The 26,635-nt window shown below is 35.6% G+C and overlaps 1 protein-coding gene across 7 annotated transcripts in view; it reads right to left on the bottom strand.

The window, feature by feature from the left end:
- Nucleotides 1-26,635, bottom strand: part of TRPC1 (transient receptor potential cation channel subfamily C member 1) — a 71,692-nt gene that overhangs the window by 670 nt on the left and 44,387 nt on the right. For all 7 annotated transcript variants that reach the window (XM_082713037.1, XM_082713038.1, XM_082713036.1 and 4 more), the window contains 5 exons: nt 16,288-16,427; nt 14,497-14,640; nt 3,202-3,377; nt 1,352-1,553; nt 804-998 (listed from right to left, as the gene is read on the bottom strand). In XM_082713037.1, coding sequence (XP_082569163.1) covers nt 804-998; nt 1,352-1,553; nt 3,202-3,377; nt 14,497-14,640; nt 16,288-16,427 — 857 coding nt within the window. The remainder of the gene's footprint in view (nt 1-803; nt 999-1,351; nt 1,554-3,201; nt 3,378-14,496; nt 14,641-16,287; nt 16,428-26,635) is intronic.

Genomic DNA, 26,635 nt, shown 5'->3' with positions numbered 1-26,635 from the left:
TGCTTTATTAGACTTTATTTTTGGCTTTAAGTGTTACAAAGTAATATCCAACACTTATTTAAAACAAATATAGCCTGAACATTTGTTTTATTCATTCATCTGGATGCTTTACTTGATTTAACAATAGTCTTAGAAATCTTCAGTTTATAGGAAGGATTAACAAACCACAGCCCACAGGCCGAACATAGCCCACTTACTATTTTTTTATGGTCTGTATAAGCTAAGAATGGGTCTTTATATTTTATCTGTATTACAAAAAGTTATTACTCAATTAATATTAAATTGTCAATTTCATCAATAAAAATTTTATGGATGTTTGTGTTCTTTCTTGTTATGTTACTTGTTATATTCATATAACATTTTTGATTTTGTCTCAGTCTGCAAAGCCCAAAATATTATCTGGCCCTTTACAGGAAAGGTTTGCCAATCTCTGGTTTATAGCAACATGTATTGAATTATTTATGTAATGAGTAACTTTCAAGAAGAACTGGAAAAATATGAGATGGCTCTAGTAGTCAATCTTTATCTATGCTGACAGAATAGGTATTCTAAATATTTTCCATATTTTAAAACTGTGAGATAAGACTTCATGAAAAAAAAAAAGTATAGCTCTCTCTCTCACATATTGAATCCTTACTTTACGTAGGATAATATGCCATGCATATGCCATGCATTAGGGATATATGAGTGAAAAAAAGTAGACAGTCCTAGGCCTCTTTAAGGCCTAGGACATATTTACATTTTAGTAAACATCTGATATTAGGAGCTGTTAAAACTTCCAAGTTGCAATTTTAATTTCTTACCTTTAAACTGTTTTGACGTTTAACCTTGCCTTTTGATGTATGAGAGCAAATCCACTTACTGAGGCTACTAATCATATAGCAAATAGTCTTTGGTGAAGGAATGATGTTGAAAGGTGGGGGTAACGTACATTTGTCATCAAAGTAGCTAAGCCATAACTTTGCTCGAGCAAACTTCCATTCTTTGTCCTCATGATTCTGTAAGAGAAAAATGAAAAAGTAATACAGAACATGAACACACACACATACACACACACACACACACGGGGGAGGGGAGGTCAGAAGGAGCAAGGGAGAGAGGCAGAGAGGGAATGGGGGGGCAGAGAGAGAAAGAGAGATCATTTTAAACTGTCCAAATGTTTGCATACCTTGTATGTAAAAATTTGGTTCAAGATTTGCAGTTAATATATATTACTTACATTTTAAAAATCTATATTTAATTTCAAAATAGTACTAATTCTTAATTCTTATCATCTTTGGTTGCTTTATCTATTGCATACATTTGGTAAGACCTGAAAGAATATGAAGTTTCTAGAAGAATGGACACTTACTGCTATCAGCTGGAAGCTCTTATGAAGCATTGCCACCAGCAGCTTGGTGAGCACAATCACAACCACAACATTGTACGTCCCAACAATAACTGCTCCAACAAAGGACTGCAATTCCTCTCCATAACTAAATCTTGTGACAAAGATTGCCACGTGTGCTAAAGAGAAAATATACCAGAACAAAGCAAAGCAAGTGCCAATGAACCTGTAAAGACAATTACATTTCTGTTTAAAAGGAAATTAAAGAAATTAATTAGCAAAAATGAAGAATTCGTTTATACCAACATTCCACAGAGATAATCTAAGAATACTTTATAAAATGAATGAGGTTGAACCCAACTGTACAGATATGCCTTACCTTAAACAAAGAAACAGACTCAAAAGGAGGATAAATTATTTTTGTTTGACCTCTTACTGCTTTTTTGTCTATTCTCAACAAAGCAGCCACTAAGATATTGGTAATGCCTAATTCAGTGTTGCCACTCCTCTGCTCAAAAACTTCAAAAGGCTCTTGCTCTCATTACCCCAAAGTCCTTACAAGTATCAAAAAAAAGTCCTACATCTCCTACAACTTTCCCTCAGCTTCCCTACATCCATCCACACTGGCCTCTGGCTTTTCCCTGAACTTGCCAGCCACACTCCCATCTCAGGGCATTTGCCTTTGCCACTCCCTCTATCTACTCATGCTCTTCCTCCAGCCATCTCCTTTAGGTCTTGGTTCTTCGTATCTCTACTTGAATGTCACCTCTTGTGGGGCCACTCCCCAGTCTCCCATCTAAAATTGCACCCTCTCACACATATATCCTCCCTGGCCAAAGCTTTGTCTCTTTAGCCCCTTTTATTGCATAATATACTATACTTTTTTTTCTCTTTTTATTGCCTATATCATCTAACTATAATATAAGCTCCATGAGGTAGTTTTGTTTACTAGGACTTCATTCACTCAGCACTTCGAACAGTGTCTGTTACACAGAAGGTGTTAAACAAATAGTTATAGTCATTTAATCTTATTCCTTATATAAGATGACATGTGAATATCTAAAGAATAGTTGGTTCGTAACAGAAACACAACAAATGAGTAATTCCACACGCTTTTCCATTATGTTATTTTAAAATGAGGGGAGGTATTTTCTCTGCCTCACAGTTGATTGTCCAATTTCTTTTGATACAGCAAATCAGAGGAAAAAAATTGTTGATGAAGTTCTAATGATTCTCAATTCTAGTGACCTCCTATTAAGTGCTGAAAATACAAGATTGTTTTGGCTGTAACAATGATGGACAGTTGCTACTGACATTCACTATAAGAAGGACAGAGATGTTGAATGTCTTGCAATATACAGGACTGACAGAAAACTGTCCTGTCCCAAATGCTAACAGTGTGCAAAATGCCACGAGTTCCTCTTTTAAAAGATTACAGTGGGGGAAACAGTGTAATATCTTAGGCCTACTAATTACTTAAGATTCTATTTAGATAAATATAACCATCAAATGATTCATGAAAAATAAGTATTTCTTTTTTTTTTTTTTTTTAAGATTTTATTATTTATTTGACACAGAGAGATCACAAGTAGGCAGAGAGGCAGGCAGAGAGAGAGAGAGAGAGAGAGGAGGAAGCAGGCTCCCTGCTGAGCAGAGAGCCCGATGCGGGACTCGATCCCAGGACCCTGAGATCATGACCTGAGCTGAAGGCAGCGGCTTAACCCACTGAGCCACCCAGGTGCCCGAAAAATAAGTATTTCTTATTAGAAAAGAATGTCTTAAAGAAAATGTGAAGTTCTAATTCTTTAGGTATTAATTCATTCATAATACAATAGAGAGAAATACATTTACAAAAAATTTTAAAAGACACTCACGAATGGAAGGTATCATTGCTTTGCTGTTCACAGAAGATGCCTACACAGTCCTTCTGTTCTTTTGGGGTATAGCCTTTATCATACAGTTGTGTCAGTCCAATTGTGAAAGAAAACAAAACAAGAAGGAACATCCCAAGAAATTTTCCAAAATCTTGTAACATCTGTCCCATTGAAATCTGTGGAATATATTATATAGCTGTTGGTTAAAATTATCAGGAAAACAAAATATTAAATATAAAAAACCAGGCAATAAAAGTAAAACAAACATATGACCCACAGTCTCCTCCTTTTATGCCATCTGGTTAAGATAATGTCGTACCTTTTTTTAAATTTTTATTTTTATCTATTTATTTTTTTAAAAAGATTTTATTTATTTGTCAGAGAGAGAGAGAAAGCACGAGAGCGAGCACAGGCAGACAGAGTGGCAGGCAGAGACAGAGAGAGAAGCAGGCTCAAGGAGCCCAATGTGGGACTCGATCCCAGGACGCTGGGATCATGACCTGAGCCAAAGGCAGCCACTTAACAACTGAGCCACCCAGGCGTCCCAATGTCGTACTTTTAAAATGTAATAAGTCTTGTTGCCTAACAAAAAGCCATTCTAAGCATGCTATCACTCTGAGTACTGGGTGGCACATTTCTTGAGTCTGGACCAGGTATGCAGAGGACATTGCTGTGATGAAGTTAGGGGCTGAAACATGAGATTTAAGAAAAACCTAATCTGCAAGGAATAAAGGGAAAATTCTTTGCTCAAGCCTAAAGAAGCTATTTATAGCTTCTTAAAATTTACAAATATAAAATCATATGATAAAGTATTTTATTTGATTTTTGTGACCAATTCTAAACCAATTCCCAAAAGATGGCATTTTCTCTCCAGGACTGCCATAATCTCTTTTGCCAAGGTGGTCAATTTTCTTTCATTTTAGGTCAATTACAAGAAAAAACTATGTGCAAGCCAGAGAGTAGGTCTAGTACATTGATACATATTATAATGTACACATGTGAAGTGCATCTAGAAGCTTCATTCAAGCCTAATTTCATTGTCCTTCAATACTCCTTAAAAATCTGGGAAATAGGTACTTTTCATAAATTCTTGTTATTTAAATTAGCATACAAATTTGAAGAATAATTTGACATTACCTTTTTGACCCAGTAATTCTATCCCTTGGAATTTAGCCAATAGATAGAAAATATGCAAAGATGTGTGTATATACAAGGATTTTCACTGCAACACTGTTATAGGTAGCAAAAAAAATGAGAACATGCTAAATATTATTAAAAAGAATGAAGTATGGCTCTATGTGCTGGCACAGAGAAATGTCTATAAAATATTAAGTCAAAAAAGCAGGTTATAGGGGCGCCTGAGTGGCTCAGTGGGTTGAAGCCTCGGCCTTTGGCTCGGGTCATGATCCTGGGGTCCTGGGATCGAGCCCCGCATCGGGCTCTCTGCTCAGTGCAGAGCCTGCTTCTCCCTCTCTCTCTCTCTCTGCCTGCCTCTCTGTCTACTTGTGTTCTCTGTCTGTCAAATAGATAAATAGAATCTTTAAAAAAAAAAAAAAGCAGGTTATAGAACAGTATTATAACAGATCTTGTTTCTAATTTTTTAAAGGATAAATCAGGTATATATTTTCATATAGACAGAATTTAATATGCACAGGAAAGTTCTGTAAGTTTACACCAGAAACTGTTAACAGTCCTTATCTATGGAAGGTAGGAGTAGGGATTAGAAGGCAGACTTTTTTCCTTTGAATTTTCTTTACTATATGCATTTATTACTCTTATGATACAAAAAATAATGTTTAAAAGTAATCCCTCTTCAAGACTTACTGGTCAATTTTATAGAGTTAATTAAATCCAGCTTCAAATAAAATGTCTCATTGCCTCAAACCTACCAAAATAATACATGCCACTTACTAATGATACAAAATGATAATGACAAGCAAGAGGCCAAACCCCTCTAACCCACTAAAAGTGAACCAGCTAGTTAAGCAGAAGAGGTGTGCTAAAATTCTTTAAGCACACCACAAGCTGCTGACCCGGACTCTGCAACACTGGAAAGGTCCAGTACGCCTGAGGTGTACATGTGACGAGGCCATATGGTCCTTTCAGAAGTCTTGTGCTTCCCTCACCTCCCCTTGCAAAATTCTGAGAGAAGAAATAGAGAGCTTTTAGATTCAGCAAGTTTGAAATGTGTGAAAAAGAGAAGAAATACACTTCCTCTTAGTCAACGATAGCTTTATACTGAATCCCCTTGGAAAAGAAATAATTTATTCAGACTGGGAGTGCTTAGATAAAGCCGTGCCATCCACTACAGAACTTGGTAAGTTAGGACAGTAAGAATGCAGAAACTGCTTTAGATAACTACGAAAAGACTGCCTTTGAAGAAAACTTGGGCACTGTAGGTAAAATTATGAGTAAATAGGGTTTCTTAAGAGTGACTGTGTATGAAGTTATAATTTTAACTTAAAAAATTGAGTCCAAAAGAGAAGCCTGAATTTAACATTACTAAGTTGTGTTTTTTGGGAAGATTTATTTATTTACTTTAGAAAGAGAGTGAGCGAGGGGAGGGACAAAGGGAGAGGAAGACAGAATCCTTAAGCAGACTCCCTGCTGAGCAAGGAGCCATACACAGGGCTCAATTCCATGACCATTATTAGATCATGACCTGAGCTGAAATCGAGAGTCAGACACGTAACCAACTGAGACACCCAGGTGCCCCAAACATTACTAAGCTTTAAAGTGTAAGTATAGTTCAATTTCAGTATCAAGATGAACAATATTTAATGAAAAAAAAAATCCACAAACTTCAAGGACCGTTCTTTAAAAGCATATTAGTTCTGACATAAGTTGGAAGAATCAGTACTAGTTACCGTGGACATCCCTGACATTAGCACTAACTGAGTGTGCACGCTAGCCCAACATGCCCGTGAAAGGCAAAATTCAAAAACACTAAATCTATTTTAGTCTGAGGCAGATTATGAGGCTTATTTATCTGTAAAAATAATAATTATGCTGTTGAAAATATTTACTTAAACTTAGCAGTTTTACTCAAGAAATAGGAAAATTAAGAAATGAAAAGAAAAAGGTAATTAAAATATCAGTACTGAAGTTTACATAGAGTTAACACTGCTACGCACTGAGAAAAATATATACATCCTTCCTTGTAATCAGAAAAATGGAAATGAAAGAGGATTACTAAGATAGTATAAATTAGCACCAAATGCAATTGAATGTGGTGAAACAGTGTGCTTTTTATACTGCTTATGAGATCAAAAATTAACACATCATTTTGCAAAGTAACAGAAATACTGAGGCACTATAAGGATCAGATCTTTTGATATGTTAATGCTCCTGGAGAGTTATCCTTAGGAAATGATTTAAAAGAGGCAAAGTCCTCTATACAGAACAGCATGTAGAACAGCAAAAACAAGCCAAATGCCCAATAGGGCAAAGGCTGGTATCATTAGGGTTCATAGCAAGCGTTAAACTATAAAACTTGCTAACAAAGCAATAATAATGACAATCTCTAGTCATTCTCCTTCCAAATCTTTCTCCAGAAAAAGCCATAGTTACCTGTCTAAAAGTTCTTTAAAAAAAAAAAAATTTTTTTTTTTATTTAATTAAGAGACAGAGCGCGAGAGCAGAGGGACAGGAGGAGTGGGAAGGAAGAGCAGAGGGACAGGGATTTCCAAGCTGATTCTTTGCTGAGCACCAGCCAGGTGTGAGAGGCTCCATCTCACCATCCTGAGATCACCACCTGAGCTGAAATCAAGAGTCAGATGCTTAACCGACTGAGCCACCCAGACATCCTCCCTATCTAAAAGTTCTATCGAATCAAGCATTCATGCTCCAAACCTCCTTTGCATGTATGAAACTGTTCAAATTCCTGGCACAGAGGCCCTCAGAATCCAGCCCAGTCTGTTTTTTCAGCCTCATCTCCCCAACGGCTATCCACTGTCCAAGCACAAAAGACATCCTGTCTTATCCGAGCACACCATGCTTTCAGGACTCCACGTTTTCACACATGTAACTCTCTGGTCTTCACCAGGCGAGCTTCTCATCCTTGTAAGGCCCAGATCAAATGTCACCTTCTCTAAGCTTTCCTGACTCTCTCCAGGCACCGCCTCAGTTATGCTCCGAAGTACTTTGTTCGTAATCTCTAAAATACTATTTTTCACTTTATACCAACATGTAGGTTTGTCTCTTCCAGCAGTCTTTATGAGCAGGAACAATGTCAGTAAGCTCCAGAGCCCAGCATATTAGTTAAAATGTTGAACACATAAATACATTTCATACAACTCTACCATTTTCCAAGAGGTATCCTATATTCTTATTTACCTTGCAGGATGAGAAAGGCTATCTCTATTTTTTCCAAGTAACAAACTGCAGCTCGGGGAGATTTAGTGAATTGCTCATGGTAGCAGAACTAATAGATGACAGAGATAAAATTCAATTCTACCTCTTCTTCTAACTTCTTGCAAGAGCTTTTCTGAAACATCACTTTGTGGTTTGTTTGGGCTTTTTTCAAAGATTTTATTTATTTATTTGATAGAGAGAGAGAGATCAGGAGTACGCAGAGAGGCAGGCAGAGAGAGAGGGAAAGCAGGCTCCCCACTGAGCAGGGAACCCGATGTGGGGCTCGATCCCAGGATCCTGGGATCATGACCTGAGCCAAAGGTAGAGGCTTAATCCACTGAAGCACCCAGGCACTCCCACTTTGTGGTTTTTATCTTAGCTCTTGCATTAAAAATTTGGGGCTATGTACAATTAAGAAGGATCTTGTTCTCATGTAACAGTTCCCCCACACAGCAGGGCTTATTGAATTAATGTATGAATAAATATCCTCCAAAAATGTAATTGTTTTTTTTTTTTTAAGATTATTTATTTATTTATTTGACAGAGATCACAAGTAGGCAGAGAAGCAGGCAGAGAGAGAGAGGAGGAAGCAGGCTCCCTGCTGAGCAGAGAGCCTGATACGGGGCTCGGTCCCAGGACCCTGAGATCATGACCTGAGCCAAAGGCAGAGGCTTTAACCCACTGAGCCACCCAGGTGCCCCAAAAATGTAATTGTTAATTAACATTTTACACCAAGTCTTTTTTTCTAACACTGTGAGCTGGGCCTTAATTTCCTGACCTATAAAATAGATGGTCATATGCTACAACAGACTTACTTACCTACATGCTATTAAAAATTTGCCAGACTTTACCCCAATCTATTTAATCAGTATTTCTGAGGGCAGAACTCAGAAATGAAGGTTTCACATGCTCCCCCAGTGATTCGGAGCCTCACCAGTTTGGGAGCTCCTAGACTACATGACCTCTAAGTTTCCAGCTAACTATAACAGCTATGCTTTTTCTTTTCTTTCTTTCTTTCTTTTTTTTTTTTTTTAAGATTTTATTTATTTATTTGACAGAGAGAGGGACAGCGAGAAAAGGAACACAAGCAGGGCAGTGGGAGAGGGAGAAGGCGGCTTCCTGCTGAGCAGGGAGCCTGATGCAGGGCTCCATCCCAGCACTCTGGTATCACGACCTGAGCCAAAGGCAGATGCTTAACAACTGAGGCACCCAGGTACCCCAACATTTATGCTTCTTAAAAGAAAAATGTCCATCCCCAGTATACCCTAAAATGCAAGGCACCTGAAATCGCCCTTTACTTTACTCATTGCAAAGGATAGCAATATGCCATTTATGTCTTACAGACTAGTAAGTCAAATCTAATAATTATCCAGAAAAAGCCAAATAATTCCCTAGGAATAAAGCATGCATTCATGTGTCAGACACTACATTTACTTCCCAAGTTTCCCTGTATTATGTTTCAGGTCTGCCACAGTTAATTCCACTAACTAAAAAGGGAATGGAAGAATGGATCTAATCATTTATGTAAAACTAATCATGTGTCAGGGACTCTGCTTTGAGACGCATCTTATATATCCATTTACTGATCCATTTAATCCTCACGACAATGACAGGCAACCTGAGACTCACACAGATGAAGTAACAGTAAGTTACAGAATAAGATTTTTTTTTTTTTAAGATTTTATTTATTTATTTGTCAGAGAGAGAGAGTGAGCGAGAATGAGCACAGGCAGACAGAGTGGAAGGCAGAGTCAGAGGGAGAAGCAGGCTCCCTGCGGAGCAAGGAGCCCGATGTGGGACTCGATCCCAGGATGCCGGGATCATGACCTGAGCTGAAGGCAGCTGCTTAACCAACTGAGCCATGCAGGCGTCCCCAGAATAAGATTTTTGAACCCAGTTGGTTGGTCCTGTCTTGTCCTTTCTGTCTTATGACCCAACTACAAGTGCTAAAGGTTGTTTAATTCATTTGAAACATGTGGATGAACCAGAAGAATTTTTGAAATCTGTAAATTATTAAAGTCTACCCGAAGAAGTATCATGCAATAAAAGTTAAGGAGGGAATCATGTTACTCTGCACCACTGACTTAGCAGAGTGGCGAAGATCATTAGCTCTGGAGCCATAATCACCTGGGCTGGAAACCCAATATAACTACTTGCCAGCTGTGTGACCTTGTGCAAGTTACTTAATGTCCCTATGCCTCAATTTCTTCCTCTGCAAAATGGAAATAAAAGAGTCTGCCTCTTAGAACAACTGTGAGGATTTAATGAGGTAATAAATGTACATAAAGATCTTGGAATAGTATCCACAGTAAGGGCTCAAATGTTAACTGCTATTATTATAATTCCCGCGTTTATTTTTAGATTCTATCTTCATGTCTTTTTTTGTTAAGATGTAGAACATTACTGATCTATGCCCAACTATGACTCATATCTGCTGAAGCATATTAGCTGGGATCCTTCATAAAAGCAGAAGAGCTAACTTCAAAGAGCTGGTTGGTCTCTGGATTCAGACTCAGGTTTAGCTCTTGACTCTACCTTAGTCTAGTTCTGTGAATCACTGAACCTCTCTAAGCCTTAGATCCCCCATTTGTAAAATGGAAATAAAAAACAGCAAGGGTTGTGATGAGGATTAAATAAGTGGAAAACAGCACAGTGCCTGGTCCACATGAAATGTCCAACAAATGTGGTCGCTGAACAGATTTTGCATAAGCAGCTCCAGGGACAGCTAGGATATTGTCCTATTTCTCCATCAGCTTTTTTCTTTTCACGCACCAATCAGCACTTGTTTCTACCCAAGCCCAGTCAATCAGTTTTTCAATTCAATTTGACAAACTGTTAGTAACTAGTATGACCATGTAGTGAGTAATGTGCCTGCAAAAAAAAATAAAGATATATTCTCCATCCTCAAGGACTATTTAACTTAGAAAAAACATCATCTAGAAATTAAGACAAGCTAAATTCTAACTGCCTTACAATTAAGACAAGCTTTAGGAAGTGCTCATTAGAGGTTCAAAGTATCAAGTTCATTGGATGGAGTTATTCATTAGCAGGGGAGCAGGAGTGCAGGAATGGATTTTCCAGTGGCAAGAGCCCTAAAGTTGGCACATGTTCCCTTCTCCCTGGGATGCCCTAATCCCGCCTCCTTCCCACTCATCTTTCAAGACTTAATTCTAGTGTCATCTCTTCTGGGAAGTGCCTTAAACTGAAGTGACTGCCCTTTCTCTGAGCTGTCTATGACAACAATTACCACTGTAAATGTCATGCTTGCCTGTCACCCTTCATGTACTGTGAGCTTCTTAAGGAGCTATTGGAGCTTATTCATTTTAGTATTCTCAGTGTCCAGTACCTATCAGCACTCAATAAATGTTTGTTGAATAAATAAATAGAATTTCAACAAGCAGAGGAACAGCTAGGGCATTCTAAACAGGGTAATAACAGAAACAATGACATGGAAGTCGAAGAGCATGGGCCATGTGTGAGATCAGTGACTGGTCTTGGCCCAGATGGAGAAGAATTTCAGTAAGAGACAGAGATGAGTATATAAGAGATGGCTACTAAGCAAGCAGGGCCAGATGTAGACAGTTACATTCCAAAGTCTACCTACAACGTAAGCTACTAATTTAAAGAACACAATCATAAAATTGTCAAGTACTAGAATAGAGGATACAATCATTGCTGAATATAGAACCATTTTATATACTCTACTATATGATATTCCTGTGACCTTCATTTGCCTAAGATAGTCCCAGTTTCCACTTGTCTTCCCAAGTTAGTATTCCCACAAGTGTCTCTATTTGGATGATAAAATATGGTTATTCTAATCAAGGGAGAGTTCTGTACCCCTAACACAGGTTGTATATCCAGTCAAAATAAAAGTCAACTTCTAAATCTGCAAGAATCTGGAAGGAAAAAATGTTAGTATATGGAAATAAATTTAACAACCAACTGCAATAATCACATAAAAGCATTATTTGACATAGCAAGTTATATACATAAAGGAAAAAAAGTTACACTTTTGCTAAAGTAATTAACTGTTAATTTTCTTTTTGCATTTCTTTTAGTTTTACATTCATAACTGACTAATTCCATTTTAATTGAGTTCCTTATGATGAACATAATGGAAAAATGTATTATAAATATTTTCAGTTTTAGAATATTTTGGCAGAATTATGCAATACAAATCTGTCATGTTAGTAAGACTACACTGGAAAACAAATGCCTTTATTTGAAAACTTCTTTAAGTAAAAGCCTGAAAGGGGCGCCTGGGTGGCTCAGTGGGTTAAAGCCTCTGCCTTCGGCTTGGGTCATGATCCCAGAGTTCTGGGATCATGCCCCCCTTCGGGCTCTCTGCTCAGCGGGGAGCCTGCTTCCTGCTCTCTCTCTCTCTCTGCCTGCCTCTCCGCCTACTTGTGATTTCTGTCAAATAAATAAATAAAATCTTAAAAAAAAAAAAAAGCCTGAAAATCTGAATCTATAGATTCCTATTCAATATTGATTCCTTGCCCTCTTATTAACTAACCAGACCTTGATTTCTTAGAGGGCAATATGCTCAATTAAAAGTACTGATCTCCTCAGACTTCCTTGTAGCTACGAAGGTTATGGTTACTGACACCAAATTCTGGCCAATGAGATACAAATGGAAATATCTGGTAGGGCTCCAGGGAAAATGATTGCTCTTGATAAAAAGAGAGACAGCTGGCCCATGCTTTCTGATGTTTGGCCTCTGCTTTTCCCCCTTCTTCCTGCAGGGTACAGACTTGATATAATGACTTGGAACAGGGAGCCTGTGACCATGAGAACCAGTAACACTAAAAAGACTGCAGACAACCTTCTGTCTGGGAAGATCTGCTTTGTAATACCATCCTAGTTCTATTTGTATTTCCAAATCCTTCAGTTCTGAGACTAGCGTATCCCAGCAATGGTTGCCTGGGGAAAGGGCAAAGGGAATGCAAATGTAAATGCAAAAATGTACCAAGAAACTTTGTGGGGTGATGCATATGTTCTCTATCTTGATTATAGTAGTGATTAAACAAATTTACAGATTTGCAAAACTCATCAAATTATACAGTTAAGATGCATGTATTTTACTGTATACAAAGTATACTTTAATAAAGATAGGTTTTTTTTAAAAAATCACTTGCTGAACTAAATCACAATATTTAAGCATGTATTATGGTTAACCTAGAGAGTTTTCAAAAAATAGGAACACTAAATATTGGTTGGCCTCACCTATATTATCTGTAGTTCTAGAACTATAAGGATAATTATCATGCTGGAGGAGAAAAACACACATAAGAGCTGAAATGACAAATAGCCACTTATGCAGTATTTGTATGCACACCATAGTTCTTTCAGGAAGAGACTAAGTCAGAAGACCCAACTCAATAGTTCTAAGAAAAACAAAGATAATTCACTAAGAAATAATAGCATACTTTTCCTTTTTAACTCTGTAGAAATCTATTAAAAATTTTCCAGTATATAAACTGGTGGTATCATTAATTTTTAGCTTAAAAAATGCATATAAAACATACTGTTGAATCTCGACTAAAACACTCATAGAGGATATTAGTGGCAAAATTAAATCAAAATAACAGTCTAAACCAGGATTTCACATACTATTGCTTTGGATAAAAACAGAGACTTGAGCATATCTAATGAAAATTGAGTATGACATTAAATGAACTTATGTAATTATCATTTGAACAAGGTTAAACAAGTATCTTTACTTCTTTCTCATGAGCTTTAATGTGATCATATGCACTGTGAATTCCCAAAAGAGTTATATGGAATGCAGTGTTTCTGCCTTACTTCAGTCAGAGCACCTCACAGGACTTGGTTAAGGAAATCACGCCTCAGGAAACACACTGCAGGATGATAGCACAAGCCAAATAAGATCAAGTTTTTCCTACATATTTTATTTTCATATCCCTATTTGGAGAAGGTAATCATGCCCTCTACTTAAAACATCTCCTTTAAAAATGCTTTTAAAAATCTACATTCTCGGGAGCCTGGGTGGCTCAGTCAAGTAAGCATCCACCTCTGGCTCAGGTCCCCCTGCTCGGCAGGGCCTGCTTCTCTCTTCCCTCCTCGTTTGTGGTCTCTGTCGCTCTCTCTGTCTCAATCTCTCAAATAAATTAAAAAAAAAAAATCTTAAACAAATCTTTCTTAGTAAATTTTTACCTATTGAGAAAAAATTAGTATTATATGTAGAGCTAGTCATGTAGCAGAGTTGATTCCCACCTTCTAGAAACAATCACTACTACAATATGTGGAATAAAGTCAACCAATCATGGGTCCTTTCTTTAATGTAAAAGGACTTAGAATTTAGTCCTGGACTCTCACTATAATAATCATACTACTCTGAGCAAATCACATACCATCTCAAAAGCCCAATTTCTTGAGCTATAAATTACTATAAAGTATGAAGTTGGACTACATGAACTCTATGAAACTTGCTAGTTCTGAATATGCTGTTTACCAATTTATTATACTTAATATTTACTAATCAAAGTGAAAGAGTATTTTAAAAATACAGCTTGTTTATTTTCAAAATCATCATTAAGAATAAATTCTTTCTGCACAACACCTCCCTCATATTTTTCACTTAAAATTTTAAATATGAAATTTATTTTGTTTAAAAGCAGATTTTCATGTTTCTCTATCGTCTGAAGTACAACTATATTTTAAATGAATCTATGTCTATGGGCTGCAGGGAGAGGGTCAATGGACCAGAGCTTAATAAAAATTTGAATAACTGAAAGCAAAGGATTATCATTCTGCTAAAAGCAAAGCAGATGAATACTCAGTGTCCTCTCAATTGTTAATTATTATAAAAAACAAAGTTTAACTTGAACTTCATGAGAGAACAGTGTTGCAGTGGACCAACAAGATATAATAATAATGACATCTAAGAAATTTCTTTAAGAAAAATGAATTATTTACCTGTAATGGACCCAATATGGAGCTTGTTGTATACATAAAAAAGAGACGAAGATAACTTAGAACGTTTGCAAATGCAAAAAGCCCTTCTGCCACCAGAGTAGGATGGAATGCGTCCCAATCCTTCCGATCAGCAAAATCATGAAACTAAAGTTAGGAAGAAAAAGCCAAAGGTAAATAGCTCCCTCAACTTATGAAAATAAAAGTAAATATTCTGACTATTGAAAGAAAACTAATAATTATATACCTTTTAGGGGCTCTCCTTTTATGTTTTATAAAGTCCTCTTCTTCTAATACAAATAACATTATTTTAAATAAAAGGTTTTTACATATGTGAGGCAATATCACTTACTCTATATAAAGAGGTTTTCTTAGGAATTCTTAGGTTTTAAAAATTAAATAATTTTTTAAAAAGTCAAACTTTTTATGAATGAAATGTTTACTGGTTTTCCTTAAATTTTACAACATAAACTTTAAGTATTAAGTAAAATTTAAGTATGTTTTCTCTCAGTTAATTAGCTATCATATTAAATCAACCTAGCCCTTTAACTCTAGTTTCTAGAATGAACCCTAGAAGTTCTTCTCCCTTCTAAATACCAATAGAGTGTATTATTATACCCAGACATAGAGTGGCCACATGTTCCAGTTGCCTGGTTAGTCCCAAATTATATTCCAGTTTTCCTGGCATAATGATTAATACCCCCTTTCACTCTCAAAGTGTCCTCACTTCTAGAACTAAAGAGAGCAGTGTAAGATACCAATGACCCTCAACCATTTATCTATGTTATGACCAATTTTTATTTTCTTAGTAATTTCACTACTCAAGTCACTGAAAATGCCTAACAAACATGTTCCATACTACTGATCATTTAAAGGAATAGAGGTTTTTTTTTTTTTTAAATAAAGTAAAATGATATAACTGGTTTTTTTTCTATAGTCTATAAAGTAGTTAAAAAAACAGAAAATCTATCTCTCAGTTCTTTGACTGTGATGCCTTAGAAGAATTCTAAACTCAAGGCTTAAACAAAGATAGTTAACATAAAATCTATTACCTTTTCTGGGCTTGGAAGAGCTTATATCTTCATAAAATTATAAGATGTGTATAAAACTAAATTTTTGTCAAATGCTAAGTTTTAAAAATAGAAGCATCAAAAAATATCACATTTATATCACCTTGTAAGCTATAGAAAATACTAATCATGATTATGAATGAGGTAAAACACTACAGAATAAATTCTTAAAGAAAAACTTTTTTCTAGCAGGTATAAAGATAATTAACACTTATTAATTTCAGTAACTTTGTGTTCTCATTTTAAGTATATATACACATTAATGAGGTATATGAACCTAGCTCAGATATAAGGAATTGGCATTTGGTAGAAAGAAAATGCCTAGACAGACCTGGATTTAAATCCAGTCTTGGTTTCTTACTGTGTGGTCTTGGATAAGTTACTTAATATCTCTGAGCTTCGTTTTCCTTATTTGCAAAATGGGGATAAGGACATCTGTCTCATAGAGTCCCTGTGAGGATAAAATGAGATAAAGTATATCAAGTGTCAACCATGGTGCCTGGCATATAATAGGTAACCAACATTAAAAGGTAATTAACATCCTTCAAACTATTGGAAGGGAGGAAACAATGCAGACTATTCCCTTACACTGGGAGAGGTTTAAAATGAAAACACATCAGATATAGATTTGGGGCAATGTAACTCTGAGTTATACAGCTACATATCTCAGGTTTTTCCTAAACAAACTTCACTTGTGTCTGCAATTAGCATAGCTAATAGTCACCTTGTTGTGAGCAACCACTTTGAGGGCAAAAGTTGCCAAATAAAGTGAATTCATGACAAAACTGAGTTGATTACGTGATTCTTCCAAAAAGTCTTCTAACCCTTCATACCAGAGTCTTTTAATGTCTGACCAAATCATCCCTAAAAAAAGGAAGGAAAAAAAAATTAAATAATGCTCTTACTTTAATAATAAACTGAAAAATACTTTAAAACTCAGGATATTAAATAAATAACACTCATACCAGTGATAGCTTCATTTAGAAGAAAAAATAACTTTTTAGTAAAAAATTCTCAAAATTTGAAAGAAAATAACTGTTAAGTTTTATATAATAATATCTTTCTCAGAGAGGAATTTTAATAAATGTGAAAAAAGCATAAGAAAACAAATAAATTGATGCTAAACACACACACACACACACACACACACACACACAAACACACACACAAACACCACAAAGGCTCAGTTCCTGATTCTTTTCTTTACTCTATTATGCTCACTCCTACAGAGACTTTGGCGGTCTAATCTAATGGCTTTAAATATGATCTATGGGCAGATTTCCAAATTTATCTCTCACAAACTCAATCTGTATTTATAGAATTAATAACTCTAACCCCCTCTCCTAAATTCAATTTTTATATGTATTTGACTGTTCTACATCCCCTACGGGATATCCTAACATATTCAAACTGAACTTTTTAATTTCTGCCCCAAATTCACTGTACTTAGAACTCTTCCCATCTCAGTTAATAGAAACTTCATCATTCTAGTGGCTTAATCCAAACTTCCTTGAATCATCCTTGACTCTTATTTCTTTTAATCCACATATTCAGTGCAATAACAAATCCTGTTAGCTCTGCTTTCAAAATATATTTAGAACCTAATCCTTGTCACTACCTCTTCAACTTCAAGCCACCATACTATCTAGCCTGGATTACTGAAATAGCCTACCTGGTCTCCCCACTTTTATCCTGGTCTCCTTAAAATGTATTTGCAACACAGCAACCACAGCAATCCTTGTAAAAGTGCAAGTGAGATTGAAGAGGTAGCTGCCTATGGTTTCCTCTAGGAATTTGATGGATTCCTTTCTCACACTTAGGTCATTCAACCATTTTAACTATTGGGACTTCATCAAGATCAAAAGCTTTTGCACAGCCAAGGTAACAGTCAACAAAACCAAAAGACAACTAACAGAGGGAGAAGGTATTTGCAAATGACGTATCAAATAAAGGGCTAGTATCCAAAATCTGTAAAGAACCTGGCAAACTCAACAGCCAAAGAACAAATAATACAATCAAGAAATGGGCAGAAGACATGAACAAACATTTCTGCAAAGAAGACATCCAAATGGCCAATACACACCTGAAAAAATGTTCAACATCTCTCGGCATTGGGAAAATATAAATCAAAACCACAATGAAACACTACCTCACACCAGTCAGAATGGCTAAAATTAAAAAGTCAAGAAATGCCAGATGTTGGCGAGGATGTGGAGAAAGAGGAACTCTCCTATACTGTTGGTGGGAATGCAAGCTGGTGCAGTCACTCTGGAAAACAGTATGGAGGTTCCTCAGAAAGTTGCAAATAGAGCTACTTTAGACCCAGCAATTACACTACTTGGTATTTACCCAAAGATACAAATGTAGTGACCTGAAGGGGCACCTGTACCCCAATGTTTACAGCAGCAATAGCGATAGTAGTCAAACTATGGGAAGAGGCCAGATGTCCATCAACAGATGAATTAGTAAAAAGATTTGGTATATATATATAATGGAATATTACTCATCTCCCCAAAAAACTGAACTCTTGCCATTTGCAATGACGTGGATGGAACTAGAGGGTATTATGCTAAGTGAAATAAGTCAAACAGAGAACAATTATCACATGAGCTCACTGATATGTGGAGTTTAAGAAACAAGACAGAGGATTATAGGGGAAGAGAGGAAAAAAGGAAGCAAGATGAAAGCAGAGAGGGAGACAAACCATAAGAGACTCTTAATCATAGGAAACAAACTGAGGGTTGCTGTAGAGGAGTGGGGTGGGGGGGATGGAGTAACTGGATGACGGATATTGGGGAGGGCATGTATTGCAATGAGCACTGGGTATTATATAAGACTGATGAATCACAAACCTGTACGTCTAAAAACAATAATACATTATATGTTAATTTAAAAAATGGTAGAGAAACTGAAATATCTTTAACACAGGATTCGGTTTTGTGGTCCTTCCACTCCATTCTAAGTGTAAACTTATACCCAGATCTCTTTTCTCTTGCTATTGGGTATATGTTTTATACTGATCCAATAAACCATGTGATTTAAGCATTAAAAAAAAAAAGCAAGTGTTAACTTCCCTTCTCAAAACTCTGAAGTAACTCCCAGAGGAGAAAGGATTAACTACAGGTCTGAGCTCTTTTTCCATGGGAACACAACCTCATATTACTGTCTTTTAAAGAGGTTTCCTTAGAAACATACTATGTTAAGAAAAATATGAAAGGTCAGCTGTATTCAATACTGTTATAAAAACGACTGGGGAACTACATCTGGACTGGGAGGACTCCAAGTGGATTCACAGACCCTGAAAGTATACACAGCCAAAACTACCAAAAAAATGATGAAACTGATGAATCAGTGAAATCTACTTCTGAAACTAATAATATATGTCAATTAATTGGATTTAAATAAATTTTAAAAAATAATTCATAACGGAAGTATATAATAAATAGTATCATATATATATAACTGAATCAAATTCCAGTTTCTCTATTCCATTGGACTACGGATTTGTCCATTCCCTAACGTATTTTTTATTACATTAGTGTTATGATTAATATGAGTATTCCAATTTTGTTATTTAAAAAAAATAACTGTCTATATGATTTCCTGGAGTACTCCAAATATAGTAGCTTCTAATACCTAGTAAGTTTCCAGGATGGTGAATCTTTACAATGTCAACTCATCGGCGAACAGGGTGTCTTTCTTTATTGACTTCAACTCTGTGACATTTAAAAAATTCTATCTATAAAGATTTTTTTTGAGTCTTCTTAATAGTTTAAAAAAAAAAAAAGATATGTTGAGAAATATAGGCCTTGGCTTCTCTGCGTGATGTCTCTCTTAAGAGTGTGCTTGCAGTGGGAGCTACACTCTTGGGCTTCATGAGCCGTAGCTGCCGCTAGAATCGGGACTTTTCTAGCTGGGAGTAGCCCACACCCAGCCATCCAGCCTCATCCCATACAAATGAATGTGTCCACAATAGCACTGGGAAATAGCCCCAGACTTTTATAAGAACTGCCAATAAAGATATATTTGAAGCTGTAATGCTGACATGCTGTACTTCCCTGTCTTGTCCCTTGTACAAAGCTAGTAAGTAAACCAGGGCCAGGTTCTCACCTGTTGTGTACCACGAGTATGAATGTCAGCAAGAACCCAAGATCACTGCTGCTTATTGTGCAGAGTGGGTGCCGCACCTTCCCTTTTATCTCATGTCTCTCAGAGTCTAAAGTAATTTCTTGACCTACAAGGACATGTATCACTTCTCCCCTCTCACATTCTCTCCTATCAGTTTTTCCTTCCACTGCTTGTCACACTGGCCTCCTTGCTTCCTTGCTGTCCTCTGAACACACAATAGTCCTGCATTGGGGCCTAACATCAGCTCTTCCCTCTGACTGGAAGCTCCTCACTCAGATATCCATTTGATTAACTCCTTTACTGAGTGTCTTTGCTTACCATCTACTCTGATCATCTTATTTCAAATTGCAAACCCCATGTCCTCCATTCCCAACTCCTTAACTCTGCTTCTACCTTTCTCTTCCCTTAGTACTTAACCCTTTGAACATTGGGTACAGTGTACTTATTATGTCTATTATTAGCTGACTTTACTCATCCCATTAGAGGAAACTCTTCAAGAGTAAGAATTTTTGTTTTTATTAACCAATGTCTTAAATGTCCTGGACGATTCCTAATACATAGTTGGTGTTCAAAAAATTTGCTAAATGAATAAATATACACAAATAAAACCCAAACACACAAACAAAAATCCCTTCCCCTTTTTTGGCCATAAATTCCTCCATAGTTAATATATTCCTAGGAGTATCAGAGAATAGTATTATAACCTACGATAGTTTTATGATAAATTCATTCATAAGATCTTTTTATTTTTTTAAGATTTTATTTATTTATTTGACAGACAGAGACCACAGGTAGGCAGAGAGGCAGGCAGAGAGAGAGGAGGAAGCAGTCTCCCCATGAGCAAAGAGCCTGATGCGGGGCTCGATCCCAGGACCCTGGGATCATGACCGAAGCAGAAGGCAGAGGCTCAACCCACTGAGCCACCCAGGCGCCCCCATAAGATCTTTTTAAGGAGAATACGTAGTAATAAAAGAATAGAGTGCTGCAATATAACATATGGGTGGAGATCACATTGAGCCAGTCAGAAGCATCCTCTGGCTTACCAGTAGGCAGAATAATTCCCCTAGGAAGCACATGAAGCATTCTTAAAAAACTGTTTATAACATCTTAATTATACAGTACCTATATTTTATGTAGAGAACCATTTTTAAATACTTGCAGATCTGACACAGAAAATACTTTTAAAATTTCCATTTAGATGAGCTTCTATTTAAAGTGAATACATAAAAACTATCCAAAAATGTTAAACCAAATATTTTTTTAACTCAAATGCTATCCACGGAAACATTAAACCAAAAAAGATGCTTCCAGAAATAACTGTTTTATTTCTGTAAAATGCAGTATTATACCTAAAAGGAACTCTTGACCACAATTACAAAAGGAATTGGAAAAGATTTTTGATTTAAAAAAAAAAAAAAAGAAAGGTAGATAAGTGAAAGAACAATGACTACTGTCAGGTGGTTTCCCATCTTCTGTGCAACACCCCACAACAAAATGAAAATAATACACTTGACATATTTGATATTTCTGAATTGAATTAAGAGAACAAAATAATTTTAAACTATTATAATTAATGCCTTTGAATACTAGTCAATGTGCTGTATTTTAGGGTCTTGTTGTTGTTTTTTTTTTTTAGAATTAGTAACCAACACTTATAAGCTATAATCCTATCATTTGGGGATTCCTCAAGGCCTGCTTCTACCTCCTCTATTCTCATTTTATACTTTCTCAAGTGTCTCATCCATGCCCATAATTTCATATACAAGCAATATGTAAATTATTCACACAATGCTAACTCAAGCCTGGACTTCCTCTTGAGCTCCAGACCATGATGTCTAATTGTCTTTTAGATATCTTGAAGTCTCTTTTATTTCGATGTATCCAAAAACCATACTCCGGGTCTACCCTCTCACAGATCCCCAAACCAAATACTTTTCCAAAACACCTATACTTCTTAATAAACTCACTCTTCCTCACCTCCTATATACTGTGTATTTCCATATTCTATTGACTTTACTTTGTAAGTTATCTCTCAGATTTGTTCCTTTCTTTCTTTTTCTTTCATAACAACTCTAACTCCAAGGTACCATCAGCTTTCATCTGTAATAGCCTCCTTCTGGTCTCCCTCTATCCACTCTTGCCACAGCCCTATCCTCCTAACCATTCTCTGTTGTAGCAAGAATGATCTTTTCAAAAGGCAAATCTGAAATACAAAAACAAAAACAAAAGGCAAATCTGATCACGGCACTTAAATACTTAAAAATTTCAATGGTTTTCCATTCTTCTTAGCATAAAGTCAAAATTACTTAACATGGCCCACAAGCCTGTCCATGGTCTGAAGCACCATCCATTTCTACAGCTTCATCTTGGATTTTGCGTCTCTTGTTCTCTCTGCTCCAGTATTTACTCAGTACCTTCTTTGTACCACACTCCTTCTTGCCATGGTGCCTCTCAATGTAACTTTTATATCAGCCTAGAATACTCCTTTCCTAATTGTCTTAGCTGACTCTTTTATTTTTTAGATCTAGCTCATTTATCAGCTCATCAAGAAAGCCTTTCCAATTTTCCTGACCTGGTAAGATGTCCTTATAATATGCTTGCTCTCCTAGCTCCATGACCTTTACTTAGCAGCACTTAACTCATTTGTGCTTTTCCATTATCTGTGCAATTCTCAAGTTTTTGCCTTAATTAGGCCATAAGTTCCACGAGTGTTGCACCATATCTCATTCCTGCCTGTGCTTGGACAAAGTAGATATACTAAATTTCAAAAAATGTATTTTTAGGGACAGCTGGGTGGCTCAGTCAGTTAAGCATATGCCTTCAGCTCAAGTCATGATCCCAGGGTCCTGGGATCGAGCCCTGCAACTGGCCTCCCTGCTCAGCAGGGAGCTTGCTTTTCCCTCTCCCTCTGCCTGCTGCTCCCCCTGCTTGTGCTCCATCTCTCTCTGTCAAATAAATAAATAACATCTTTATTTTTATATTTTTATACTAGCTATTCTATTATATCCTAACAGTAAAAAATTAAGTAAAAGGATACCACTAATATTCCGTGTATTCACTGACACACTGTTTTCATTTTACCTATGTGTTTTTTATAATTTAACCCTACTTTTTCTGGAGAACCAAGGAAAAGAACAAGAAACAAATGTACAGAAGTCAGCCATCAATAAGCCAAAAGTCACTGTGTTCACGGCATGTAATAATACATTGAATGAGGATGTGCCTTTAGATAAATGGGCCAATGATTCCTACATGTTTCCTTAGAGCAAGTTCAGATCTACATATTTAAGGAAGCCCAGAGGGATCTAATTACATTAACAGGCTTAAAAGACATCCTTGGCAAGGTTTATTCAGATCTATTGGTTTCAAAGCAGAAGCTGTGCTGAGAAAAGTAAAACACTTCCAGGAATTTTACTAGCTTAATGCACATTATGCTCTTCTACTGAAGCAGAATATGTTAGAAAATTAATCATATTGTGTGTGCATGAGTGTTCAATAATGTCTTTGAAAATAGGGCCATCATGATTAAAAAGAAGTAACAGTAGTTTTACCATTATTATGAAATTCCGTTATAACAGTAATATTTACACTATCCCAAGAGTGTATAACTCTTTGAGTTCAGTATGTTTCTACTTACTGCTAAGAAATATAAATGTTAATTTGATCCTTATACAGACTCAGGAAACCTGAATCTTAATTACATAACAAATAAAAGATTCTTTCTCATGACTATTTAAACAATAGGTTACAGATAAATGATATAAAATTTCCTTTATTACTAGACATATATAACAATCTTTTAGAAGTAGTTTAAATAAATAGAGGGGAAAAGTACTTAGAGATTCCATTCAAAATTTTTTAAACCTATTCAAAAAACAATACAAACAAGTTTCAGATTAGAAAGCTTTATAACAAAGCAATTTGGAATTATACATGATAAGGTATAAATTAATTCCTAAATTAAAATATTAAATTTTAGATAAAAATAGCAGAAATACAGAAGAAGAAAATATTAACAAGAAATTACTTGGGGAGTGGGAGGTTGGGTGAGCCTGGTGGTGGGTATTATGAAGGGCACGTATTGCATGGAACACTGGGTGTGGTACATAAACAATGAATTCTGGTACACTGAAAAGAAATTTAAAGAAAAAAAAAGAAGAAGAAATTACTTAATTCCCTTTAACCGAGAATTCAGATGTGTGGTATTTTTACTTTATCTACCTAATTTTAAATGTTAATACACAATGGTTTGAATACTTTTAAAAGTAAAACTCTGATCAAATTGCTTAAAATGAACTAACTTCCAAATAAAAATTAAAATTCCAAAACATGCACATTATTTTTATAGCTAAAGGAAAACTAAAAGTGAAAATGATACAGTAATTTTCTCAAATTATTTAATAATTAAATCAATAAAGAACATATTGATCGATCACTGTTTTATACCATAAAAATACTAAATTTTAGTATCTTTTACTCTATAGAAAATAGCAAAAAGATGGGTGAGAAATGCTGAGTTTAAAAACAAGACTGAAAAAGGAAACAATAAACAAAACTAAAACGCAACCTATAGAATGGGAGAAGATAATCACAAATGACATATCACACAGACAAAAGGCTAGTATCCAAAATCCATAAAGAACTTAACTAACTCAACAGCCTCCCCCCAAAAATCTAGTCAAGATACAGGCAGAAGATATGAACAGACATTTCTCGAAAGATGATATACAAATGGCCAACAGACACATGAAAAAATGGTCAATATCACTTACCATCAGGAAAATACAAATCAAAATCACAGTGAGGTACTACCTCACACCAATCAGAATGGCTAAAATTAACAGCATGGAGATTCCTTAAAAAGTTAAAAATAGAACTACCCTACAACTCAGCAATTGCACTAGTAGGTATTTATCTAAAGGATACAAACATAGTGGTTCTAAAGGGCACATGTACCCCAATGTTTATATAGCAGCAATGTCCACAATAGCCAAAATATGGAAAGAGCCCAGATATCCATCAACAGATTAACAGATAAAGAAGATGTGATATATATTATATATATAATACATATATATGTATATCTATTTATATATTGCATGATATATAAAGATAATATATGGATATATAGATAATTATATAGATAATATCTATAAATATTATCTATAGATATATATAATATATAGTTATATAGATATTATCTATAAAATATAGATAAAATATATAGATATTATATATATTATATAGCTATATAGATAATTATATAGATTATCTATATAGCTATATAACACCTATATATAGCTATATATATAATACCTATATAGCTATATAATACCTATATATAGATAATATCCATATATAGATATGTAAATATTTATATATAGAAATATATGATACAGATAGATAATAGAGTTATCTCGATAATCTATTAGATTATATATATATATAATCTATATATAATGAAATATTACTCAGCCATCAAAAAGAATGAAACATTGCCATTTGCAATGACATGAATGGAACTAGAGGGTATTATGCTAAATGAAATAAGTTAGCTAGAGAAAGACAAATACCATATGATTTCAGTCATATATAGAATTTTTTTTTAAAGATTTATTTACTTATTTGAGAGGGGCGGAGGGAGATGGAAAGAAAACCTTAGCAGACTTCTTGATGAGCTCAGAGCCCCATGCAGGGCTCGATCTCACAACTCTGAGTTCATGACCCTGAGTTCACAACCTGAGTTGAAACCAAGAGTTAGTCGCTTAACTGACTGTGCCACCCAGGGTCCCCTTACTCATGTGGAATTTAAGAAACAAAACTGATGAACACAGAGGAAGGGAAGGAAAAATAAAATAAGATAAAAACAGAGAAGGAGGCACACCATGAGACTCTTGCTATAGGAAACAAATTGAGGGCTGCAGGAGGGGAGGTGGGTGGAGGGTAATGGAGTAACTGGGTGATGGGCATAAGAAGGTCACTTAACGTAATGAGCACTGGGTGTTAAATGCAACTGATTTATCACTAAATTCTACCCCTGAAACTAATAATGCACTATGTGTTAACTAAATTGAATTTAAAAACAAAACCAAAACAAGGCTGAAGATACAGAAGGAAATAAAGGAGATGTCATTAAAAGACCATAAATAGACAATGTGATTATATCTCAACTCCCTTCCATTCCCCACAAAAAAAGGGCAAGAGTTGTAACAACTGCAGGAGGTCATTTAAAATATTTATCATATAGCATAACACTCACAAAAACGATTTTCAGAAAATAAAGTTTCTTATATTTAAAAACCTGGCCATTTCTAAAATGATCTGGTTATCATTACAAAGAACTGATTCATATTCAGTGAGTCACCAGGGAATCCTTTAAATCTAAATTCAAATAATGTTTCTATAACAAAGATAAGGACATAGCCTTGTAAGTTCAAAGGTTGTTTTTTAAAACTATTCATTTTAAAGAGATACAGAGACAGAGATGGAGAGAGAGCACAAGCAGGGGCAGAGGCAGAGGGAGAGGGAGAAGCAGACTCCCCAGTGAGCCGGACATGGGGCCCCATCCCAGGACCTGGAGATCATGACTTGAGCCAAAGACAGACACTTAACTATCTGAGCGACCCAGGCACCCCATTTCATAGGTTCTTAAAAGGGAAAGTAATGTTTTAATAAAAAAAATAGTTAACTCTTCAAATGCAACAAAGTATAATATATATTACATTTCAAAGTACCTAAGAAGATTCATACTCTTATACCCAAAAAAAGCATTCATCAGCACAATTTTTCTGTTTTAATGATAAACAATTTTAGAGACTGAGAATAAAGAATTTTTCACTTCCAAATAATTAAGTAATATTAAATAAGAGATCTGCTCCCTTATGAAGTTCAGGATCATTTACCATTACAAAAATGTTAGTTAAGTCTTTAATGAAAGTGTTCAA

Source organism: Mustela nivalis (assembly GCF_964662115.1).
Source record: "Mustela nivalis genome assembly, chromosome: 1".
Classification (NCBI taxonomy): Eukaryota; Metazoa; Chordata; class Mammalia; order Carnivora; family Mustelidae; genus Mustela; species Mustela nivalis.
This window is presented reverse-complemented; position numbering and strand designations above follow the sequence as displayed.